Source organism: Toxorhynchites rutilus, chromosome 2 (assembly GCF_029784135.1).
Source record: "Toxorhynchites rutilus septentrionalis strain SRP chromosome 2, ASM2978413v1, whole genome shotgun sequence".
NCBI lineage: Eukaryota > Metazoa > Arthropoda > Insecta > Diptera > Culicidae > Toxorhynchites > Toxorhynchites rutilus.
In genome coordinates this window covers 343940759-343951148 of record NC_073745.1, presented here as the reverse complement: position 1 = coordinate 343951148, position 10390 = coordinate 343940759, and the positions used below count along the sequence as shown (strand labels likewise).

Genomic DNA, 10390 nt, shown 5'->3' with positions numbered 1-10390 from the left:
TGACCGTGTAAGGTGGCAAAATATTGATTGAGGTTAGATCGGATGTCGAAAGCCTAGCTGTCACGATATTGAAGACACTTATTGTCAATCAGTTTGATCGTGTAAGGTGCCCATTATAAGTGAATTGATCTATTTACGTGTGCTTTGCTCTTCTCTCACAAACACTATTATCCCATTTTTACACAAGGGTTCACCTATACTACTACAATGGCTAGCTTCCACCTTCACCTTAAAATGATGTGCTTCCCAACTTCATGCGTTGGTTTTTTTATGAAGCTATAGCACTTCAAGATTCATCTCAAAATTTCGACTTCGCACACTGTTCCTCCAATTGTTTTGTCGAGTGTCCGATACGAAAACCCAAACAAAATTAAACAGACTGGAATCTCGGAAATCTCAATTTGGCATCACTGAGTATATTTAAATTTACCCTCCATTTGTCAAATTCACTTTAAATTTATAAGCAGTGATTAGTCTTATTTCTGATTTTTAAAATCTATGCCGAAATAATTTTCAAAATATGCCACGCCAGAAAGATGCGCGACCTCGGCGCCAACCGAACCAAGAGAACGAACCTGATTCCGGCCATGCTTCATCATCCACATACCAGAGCGCAGCAGCAGCTCGTCCACGGCGGTCATTTTCCGAAGACCAAAGATCCTCAAGCGGGGCGACCCGAAGTGGAGCAGGTGTTTCGAGAAGATCTAGATCTGAAGAAAGGCGTCCGCGAACCCAAATCAGAGCCCTACGAGAAATAGCGCATCTCCAGCGGTCAACCAATCTGCTGATCCCGAAGTTACCGTTTGCGCGTCTGATTCGGGAAGTTCTCATGTCTTATAATGACCATGCTTTGCGAGTAACACCAGAAGCACTAATGGCCTTGCAAGAATCCGCTGAGTTGTACATTGTGCAACTAATGGAGGATGCCTATCGCTGTACGATTCATCGGAACCGGGTTACACTGATGCCGAAGGATATTAATCTCGCTTTGTATATCAGAGAGAGGTGGTGATTGAATGTTTTTTTTTTGTTTTAAGTTGTTATCGTTTATGTTGCTTGAATAAAATCTCGTTCACTGAATTGATTTTACAGTGTACTGTAAAACGCTTCAATTATCACATTTTGTTTTCTTATGAAAATGACAACAAATTGTTCGATAAACATTCAATGTATTTTCAAATAGTCTGTGTAATGTTTAGTTAGTTGATTCAGTTTTTGGAGATATTGTGACTTGCAATGAGTCGAGTTATACACACGAAATCGCTTGTAAATCAAATGAATTGTGTACGTAATTACACATCCGCGGCTTGGCGCAGTGTTCTCCGGCAGGACCGGAGCAAAATCCCAAGTAAGACGACACAAGCAACACTCTAAGGGTCGCAATTATCCTACTTTTGTTCCAGCTCATAAATATCCGATTGCAAAACCAACGGACAACCGTGTGTACGTTTGGGGAATGGCCGCAACGGGTGCACTCGGAGTGCAAATGTCGGTGAAAAAACAAGCCAAAGCTTGTGCGGATTTTGTGCAACATCCAAGCCGGTTAAATTTTGCCGAGAACCGTGACATTCTGAATGTGGCTGCTGGTTATGGTTTCTCGGCGTTTGCCGCCAAGTGTCACAATGGACAGAGCTTGTGGGGAACGGGGATTAACACGGATTCTCAAATTGGCTACCATAAACATGGTGGGCAGCATAGGAAACCATTCGAAATGTTGATCTATCCTGCACCGATCGATCTTACCTCTGTCGAAGGAAATAATAGTAAGGTGGAGATCGTAAAGGTGGACGCTGGTAGGGCACATCTACTGGCACTCGCCAAGAATGGGACGGTTTATGCACTAGGGAACAACGCCTATGGTCAATGTGGGAGAGCTATTGTCCAGGGTGAAGACTATTTCAATAAGCCTAGAATAAATAAGATTCAGAAGCTGGATAGCTCTGCGGACAACGTGAAGGATATTGCATGTGGGCAAGATCATAGCTTTTTCCTGACTGAATCTGGCAGACTGTTTTCTTGCGGATGGAGCGATGATGGCCAAACTGGTCTGGGGAGATTTGGTTTTGTTTGCACACCGTCTTTAGTGAAAGGTGACCTAGAAGGGGAGAATATCTTGAAAGTCGCAGGGTCTTCAGATACCGTATTGGCACTGAATGGTGAGTTTCTTGGAGTTATTGTGGGAAAGAAGAATTGATATTGAAATCGTCTTCCGCAGACAAAGGTGAAGTATTCGGATGGGGTAACTCGGAATACGGTCAACTAAACATTGACAGAGATGAAAATCCCCAAATCAATTCACCTCGACATTTGTCTTTTTTGAAAAATATCGGTAAAATAACAGATATTGCTGCGGGTGGTTCCTACTGTATAGCGCTCAATGGTTTGTAGTTCCACCTGTAATAAAATCCTGTGCCACAATAATTTTCCTGAATTCTGTTGCAGAGAATGGTGACGTGTTTACCTGGGGCTATGGAATGCTAGGCTTTGGGCCTGAAGTAACGCATCGACCTGGTCCTACGCAAATTTCTGCGGCATTGTTTGGACGGAACGATTTCAATCCCAATGTACGAGTGCGCGCCGTTTACGCTGGCCTCACTCACAGTGGAGCAATCAACGAACAGGACGACTTATACATGTGGGGACACAATCGGCACGGCTGTTTGGGTTTCGGGAATCAGAAAGATCAGTTCTTTCCACTGAAGGTGGCCGTTAGTGCACGGGTAGTAACGATTAGTTGTGGTGTAGATCATACGCTAGCACTGTGTAAGGCTTTTGTTTGATGAGTGTGGGGCGTTCGAAATAAAAATGTGAGCAGAAATCAACTGGAATTTTGGTTTATGGCTTTTGTTCAGTAAATTCTGCTTACCATCTTATTACTGGTCTTATTACATTAGATAGAAACTTTGAATATGTTTGAAAAAGTGATCGAAACACAGAATCAATTTCTTCGTTAGAGTTTGAACGGTGCATGCTGGAAAATAAATCCCTTAAGCAATATTATGCGATCTGGTGAGCTGAATGCCGTACGATTACAACTACGTGATTTTAACAGCTTATTATGTGATAATTCCTAGGAGATCTAATTATTTTCGAATAATTTTGTCAGTCTCGTTGCAAGGAATCTTATGGTTTTCAGACTGAACACTCAATGGCCTGCAGAGTAAGCGTAATCGTAACATCACTTGAACAGCTAGCTTCGATTCTGGGACCGAAAGATGTGTGTTTCCTGAGCCAAGATAATAAAGTTCTTATTGTAACAGGCTTAATAATAGGCTCCGATATGACTTCTTGGATGGCATTAACGTTCCCAGTGGAACTTTGGTCTTCTCAACGTAAGTATTACTCTCGTCATATATATTAGTAGTACAGTAAACATTCACTAACTGGGCGAAAAGGGAGGACCAGTTATCGACATTTGCGTTTTAACTGGTCCGGCATGTTATGTGTCAAATAAAATCGAGGGAAACTTCAATGAACTGTTTGATTCGCGTTGATCATGAAATTGGATAAACATAAAGATTCCAATGGAAGTTTCGCATTGAGTGTGACAACTGATATGAAATATAATTCGAGGAAATTATTTTTCTGTAATTTAATCAATGTTTTTGTCATGCGAAAATAATATCAATTTTCTTTTTTTTTTTTTTATCTTCGCTTATTTTTCGTCGGCCTATTTCCGCCACTTTAGTGCCAATCACCGACAACAGGGAGGCGACTCCACCTGTTCCTACCTATCAGACTCAACAACTCATGAGCCGGGCCAACTTCTTTTACTTCCCCTCCGAAGGAAGACGTAACCAGAGATTTTTCGCCTCAGAAAATCCCAACGACGCCAGCTGGGATTGAACCCAGGCCGATCGGATTGTGAGGCTGTTACGCTAACCACACAACCACTGGCGCCGTCAATATCAATTTTCATAACATTTCAAATTAAATTCGAATGCCCCTCACAGCAAATTTTCCATTTGAATGTGGCGTCGATCGTTTACAAAATTCTGCCTTCTAACTGGTCCAAGGACCAGTTAACGTTCGCCCAGTTAAACCAGGACCAGTTAGCCAACGATTACTGTACTTGGTTGAGCTTTCTATGCCGGATAAAACGCCTTGAATGTATTCTGCCGGAAGAAATTTCTTTGATGAAAAATCCCCCGGCCAGAACGGGAATCGAACCGATCCCCCGTCATGATGATGTGGGACGCTAACCGCTCGACCACGGGAGCACAAGACTCCGATATCAAAGCATCTCGTATATCGCGTTAATCTCCCGGATCATTATTTTGTCGTGGCTGTTAAACATTAGCTTATTCCACCTTTTATCGCAGGATGCAGAATAAAAAAAACGAGTAACTCGTTTCGAGATAAGGGGCTGTCCACATACCACGTGGACAACTTTAAGGGGGGTAGGGGGTAAGAAAATGTCCACGCTTGTCCACGGAGAGGGGGAGGGGTACAGACTTAATCCACGTGGACAGGAAGAACAGATATACATTTTAAATACAATCACATTAAAAATTAAATAAAATCTGTTACATTCTTAAGAATTTCAAAACTCCGTATTTATCAATAAACGAATTGAGCCGCCTGAGAGTCAAACGTTTTTATTTTTCTCATATCATTGAACCTTTCTATATCTATATTCTAAAAATATTTCATGTAAACTTCCTTTCATCTTCCTTTCATAGTTACGGAGTATGCATAGACGCCCATAACCCAAATTATAAAAATTAAACGATTCCAAGGGAATGAGATTGAGATTTCATGGTATGCGTAAATGGTTTTTCATGAGATATAAGTCTTACAGGAGAAAAGGGGGGAATTTGGACCACCTAAGCAAATCGCCTAATATTTCCGAACCAATACACGGTCTAAATAAAAAATGTCACATTGTATACTAAGCTACACATGTTTTCTCTCAATCAATAATGTTTAATCATTATTTAATCATAACTACCAAATCTATATATATATATAAATGGACTATAAATTTATATATATATAAATGGATTTCTGTCTGTCTGTCTGATTCTTATGGACTCGGAAACTACTGAACCGATCGGCATGAAAATTGGTATGTAGGGGTTTTTGGGGCCGGGGAAGGTAAACACAAATTTCTACATTACTCGGAAATTAATCAAGCAAATGAAACCAAATTAGGCATGTAAAGGTTTTAGGGTGCAATAAATGTTTTTACAGTGGTTAGATACTCTTCCCTCTTCTCTAAGGGGGGGCCATACGCAGCCCTATTCTGTATTCCGACGGATTCCCATTTCGTTCGAATTATAATTTCGCATTCCCTATTTCGAACGTTTTGCCCATTTTATGTTAGAAGAAAAACAGATCGAACGAAAGACGGAAACAATTCGAACGGAATACAGAATGGAATTTTATCAAATCGTTCGAAATATTTCGAATCGATCGAAACACACAATAAGGGTGACAAATGAAACACAAATTTCTGCTTTACTCGAAAATTAATCATGCAAATGAAACCAAATTAGGCATGTTATTATTATTATATAGAGTTATGGCACTTCTCAGCATTGAGCTGGAATATTCACCTACCCCCGGGCTTCTTAAATGCCAAAGGGGGATTAGGCTCTGTGGTATCTTTTTTTTTTCTTTTTTTCTCTTTATAATAGTGTCTGCACAATCATCGTGTTCTAATTATGGTGATTCAGGAACCGTCGCACTATGTTACATGTTCCAAGAATCACCGCTTTCTGCATAACCGCAAGCTGCTCTGTTACTTGCAGCTCCTCCAATGACTGCGTGAGAGAGTGTGGAACTAAACCAGTAGCAGAGATCACTACTGGTATAATACGGATGCCTTTCAAATGCCACATTTGTTTTAGTTCTTCTGCCAAGTCGTGATACTTGGTTATCTTGGCAGCAAACGTAGATTGTAGATTGTGGTCTAACGGTACTGCAATGTCTATTATCAGCACTTCTTTCTTATTTTTATCGTAGACCACAATATCAGGGCGATTAGCTGGTATTCGGACATCCGTAATAATCTCGCGATCCCAGTACAACTTGTAGCAGCTATTTTCCAAAACCGGATCCGGAATATACTTGTAGTAGGGTACCAACTGATTTACCAAGTTGCGTTTTGATGCTAGCTGTTGATGAACAATCTTGGCAACCGAGTTGTGACGATTGAGATAAGCTGATTCGGCTAGCGCTCCACAGCCGGCTATGACGTGTTCTATCGTCTCTCCTACTTTATTGCACTTTCTGCAACAGTCAACAACGTTTTCGTGCAAGATGTACTTCCGGTAGTTTTTGGTCGCTATTATCCGGTCCTGGATGGCTACCATAAACCCTTCTGTTTCAGAAAAGAGTTCACCTCGCACCAGCCACGTGTTCGATAATACTTTGTCGATATGCGCTTGCTCTAAACGATGGGGGTGTGTCCCATGAAGTTCCTTTTGCTTCCATGATGTTGTTTTTTCTTCTATGGTCTGCAAATTGCAGCTAAGTTCGTACTGCTCCTGCGCCAGATGCAGGGCACTGAATCCACGGTCCGCTTCACAGACAGCGCGATAGATATCGTGACGGGTCTGACTTTCCACGAAGTAACTCCGCAACTGCTGGATCTGGGAACTGCAAAGCGCTCTAATGTCAGTGACACCTCTTCCTCCTTCAACACGTGGCAAGGTGAATCTTTCTATGGACGACTTTGGATGGTGCATACGGTGCTTTGTGAACGTCACTCTCATTGCTCTTTCTATTGTTTCTAAATCGGTTTTCGTCCACTTCAGCACCCCGAAACTGTACGTGAGTAAAGGAACGGCAAACGTATTGACGGCTTTGATTTTTTTGCCGCCGCAGAGGTTTGTTTTCAAAACCTGGTTGATTCTGATCAAGAATTGTTCATGGAGTTCCTTCTTGATTTTTGTGTGACTAATCCCTTTCAATTGCAGAAATCCCAGGTACTTATAGGATTCGCCTTCCACCAAATCTTGAATCACTTCACTCTCGTTAATGCGGAATCCTTCAGTCTCCACCAATCGTCCACGGTGGAGCTGTACTGCCTTACACTTTTCGATTCCGAGTTCCATCCGCACATCGGAACTAAAGTCGCTAACACACTGTAGAAGACTATGTAGCGCTTCTGTTGATTCCGCAAACAGTTTCAAGTCGTCCATATAGAAGGTATGGTTTATTGTCGTTGTTCTGTTGATATGGTAGCCATGGCTGCTTCGGTTGAGTGCTCTGCTCAAGGGGTTCATCGCAAGGCAAAACCACAAAGGACTGAATGTGTCACCTTGGAATATTCCCCTGCGAATATTGAGAGTTCTGGATCTCAACATAGTTGTTCCGTCGGTGATACTAAGCGAGGTGCTCCAGTTTACCATTGCGTGTTCCATAAACCTGATGACGCCATCATGTATCTTGTACATTTTTAGTACCTTTATCAGGTACGTATGCGGTACTGAGTCGTATGCTTTTTTATAGTCAATGTACGCCATACTCAGGTTCCTTCTGTTTCGGCTTGCTTGTCCGACGATGACTGCATCGATAACGACTTGATCTTTGCAGCCCCGCGTGTTCTGTTTACAGCCTTTCTGTTCTTCTGTTAATATTTCGTTAACTTCGCAATGGTTTTGTATCTTTTTATTAATCACCGACGTAAGTAGCTTGTACAGGCTCGTTAGACATGTTATTGGCCTGTACTTCGCCGCATTCGCTGTGTCTTGATCCTTTGGCATCAGATGAGTAATTCCCCTGGTCACGAACTCCGGTGTTGTTTGGGGATTTTCTAATACCTTATTGAAGCACTCTGCCATTCGCCCATGAGTTGAAGAAAACTTTTTGTACCAGAAATTGTGCACGAAATCTGGTCCTGGCGCAGCCCAATTCCTGGAATATCGAATGGCTTCGTTGATATCATGGGCGGTTACCATAACGGCAGGCATTGCTTCAAGTCCGTTTCCATATTCCTCTTCTTCTGCCAGCCACATCCTGTTACTTCGGTGTTGAATAGGGTTCTCCCATAAGCCTGACCAAAACTGGGTAACTTCGTCAATCTCAGGAAGACCACCATCGTAATTATTGCGTTTCTTTTTGATGCGGCTGTAGAACTCCCTTTCGTTCATACTGAACATACGATTATCCGCATGCCTTTTCGTACATTCCGTATAACGTCTTAACCTTTTTGATAGAGCACTCAACCGTTGTACATGGGTGTCGAGGATCTCAATGATGCGGTTTTCATTAAGATCAGAGAGCTCTGCCGGCTTCACAATTTCAGCAACTCCACGAATCAGCTTTCGCGATCGACTTCCCCTCTTGTACTGCGTTAGTCGACCGATTTTTACTCGGAGCGTTTGGATACGACCTTCCAGGCGTCTCATCCAAGCAGGTTTCGGTTTTTTGGAGAGTACGCGGTTCTGTCTATCGTCTTGGTGAAAGGTGCGCATTCCTAACGTCCGTACAACAGCTACAGTTCCACAATAAACGATAAATTGCAGCTCCTCTAGATTCTCTACCACTTCCAGGTACACAGGTAGTACTTCCTGGTCGAGTACTTGGACGGCACTCGTTAGTCGGTGGGAATACTGCAACTTCGGAATCTTGTGTCGGGTTAAGGGGTCCGTTCCGTAAAACTGGGTCACTGCTGCATCCATGTGGAAAGCCAATTCGTTCTTTAATTGACCTCGTTGTTGATCCTCTGCCGGCTCTTGTCCTCTAGGCTCATCCACTGGATCCGGTGGTGGTGCAATAGATTCGCGCCTTTCACTAGCGAACGATGCACTCAGCCTAGCAGAGCTCCTTCTCGACATATCGCTCGATCTTCCACTCTCTCTACGCAGTTCTCGTTGCACTTCCAACTTGATGGCCTCTATTTCAGCCGGGGACAGCATGTTGTGTGACAAAATCGCTCGTCTCCGTGTGTAGAGCTTATTCCGATCTAGTTGGCCGGCAAATCGTGGGAACTGCTCGTTGAACATTTCCAGCATTCTTGGTCTGCCGGACATGTCCGTCTCCAATCTTGTGCAGACATAATAGCAACGAATCACGAATTCATTCATCTCTCTCGTCCACATGATTCGTTGCCGTTGGCGGCCTGTCAATGTGAGCGACTGACGTCGTCCAATCGCAGCATCATTTGCAGGTGCAGCATTGCCATTGTGATTTCTTGTGCTGCGGGTTCTGTTTAGCATTCGGTTTACGGGCTGAGCCCGATGACTAGGGGTCCGCTCTTGCACCAATTCCTCTAGCCGCTGGCCGCTCGCATGTACGCCCGTTCCAGGACCAGCTCCAGTCCGGGGGCCCTCCTCAGGCGATCGCATTACTATAATTCTCCGATTTCTCAATTGCATTATTGGTAGTTTTCCTTTTCCCGGGAAAACACGGGTTGGCACAGGTTGCTTCTTAGAGTCCTCAACCTGCCTGAAGGACGGTATCTCAGCCGTTCCTAACCTGGAATACAGACGCTGTTGTGGGCCGCTCCTAACATGGAGAACAGACGCTACACTAGTCCCCCTTCCCTGTTTGCATACGACCCAAGGTCCCACCGGGGTTGGTTACCCGATCTTTCCAAGGGTTGCTCGCATCTCAGCTAGTACCTCGTGAAGGTAGGGATCGGAGTTCCTGGGCAGAGGCTGAAGGTCGCAATGGGAACTACGAGACACGTGCACCAGGCTTAACTAACCTTATTATTATTATTATTATTATATTATTATATTATATTATTATTATTATATTATAATATTATATTATTATTATTATTATTATTATTATATTATTATTATTATTATTATTATTTTATTGTCGTCATTCAAAATTGTAGACCAATTCGAACGTTTTGCTCATTTAATGTTAGAAGAAAAACAGATCGAACGAAAGACAGAAACAATTCGAACGGAATACAGAATGGAATTTTATCAATTCGTTCGAAATATTTCGAATCGATCGGAACACAGAATAAGGGTGACAAATGAAACACGAATTTCTGCATTACTCGAAAATTAATCATGCAAATGAAACCAAACTAGGCATGTTATTATTATTATTATTATTTTATTGTCGTCAATCAAAATTGTAGACCAATACATTCTTAATACCACAGTAAACATTCGCTAATTGGGCGAAAAGGAAAGACCAGTTATTGACATTTGCGTTTTAACTGGTCCGGCATGTTAAACGTCAAATAAAATCGAGGGGAACTTCAATGAATTGTTTGATTCACGTTGATAATGAAATTGGATAAACAAAATGATTCCATTGGAAGTTTCGCATTGAGTGTGACAACAGATATAAAATATAATTTGAGGAAATTATTTTTCTGTAATTCAATCAATGTTTTTGTCATGCGAAAATAATGTCAATTTTCATAACATTTCAAGTTTCATTCGAATGCCCCTCACAGCAAATCTTCCATTTG

General features: G+C 42.3%; 2 protein-coding genes across 2 annotated transcripts; both read left to right on the top strand.

The window, feature by feature from the left end:
- The first annotated feature begins 454 nt into the window (after positions 1-454).
- On the top strand, positions 455-1012 carry LOC129767170 (histone H3-6-like). Its single transcript, XM_055767793.1, has one exon. It carries the CDS (start codon positions 521-523, stop codon positions 1010-1012), a length of 492 nt encoding a protein of 163 aa, XP_055623768.1. The 5' UTR covers positions 455-520.
- A 95-nt stretch (positions 1013-1107) lies between these two features.
- LOC129768231 (RCC1-like G exchanging factor-like protein) lies at positions 1108-2818 on the top strand. Its single transcript, XM_055769726.1, has 4 exons — positions 1108-1348; positions 1404-2156; positions 2216-2380; positions 2443-2818. Exons 1-4 carry the CDS (start codon positions 1237-1239, stop codon positions 2778-2780), a joined length of 1368 nt encoding a protein of 455 aa, XP_055625701.1. The 5' UTR covers positions 1108-1236; the 3' UTR covers positions 2781-2818.
- The last annotated feature ends 7572 nt before the right edge of the window (positions 2819-10390 follow it).

Coding starts and splice junctions, on each gene's coding strand:
- LOC129767170 (XM_055767793.1), top strand. CDS start 521: ATGCCACGCCAGAAAGATGCGCGACCTCGGCGCCAACCGAACCAAGAG.
- LOC129768231 (XM_055769726.1), top strand. CDS start 1,237: ATGAGTCGAGTTATACACACGAAATCGCTTGTAAATCAAATGAATTGT. Junction 1,349..1,403: donor GGACCGGAGCAAAATCCCAA/GTAAGACGACAC, acceptor CTTTTGTTCCAG/CTCATAAATATCCGATTGCA. Junction 2,157..2,215: donor TACCGTATTGGCACTGAATG/GTGAGTTTCTTG, acceptor CGTCTTCCGCAG/ACAAAGGTGAAGTATTCGGA.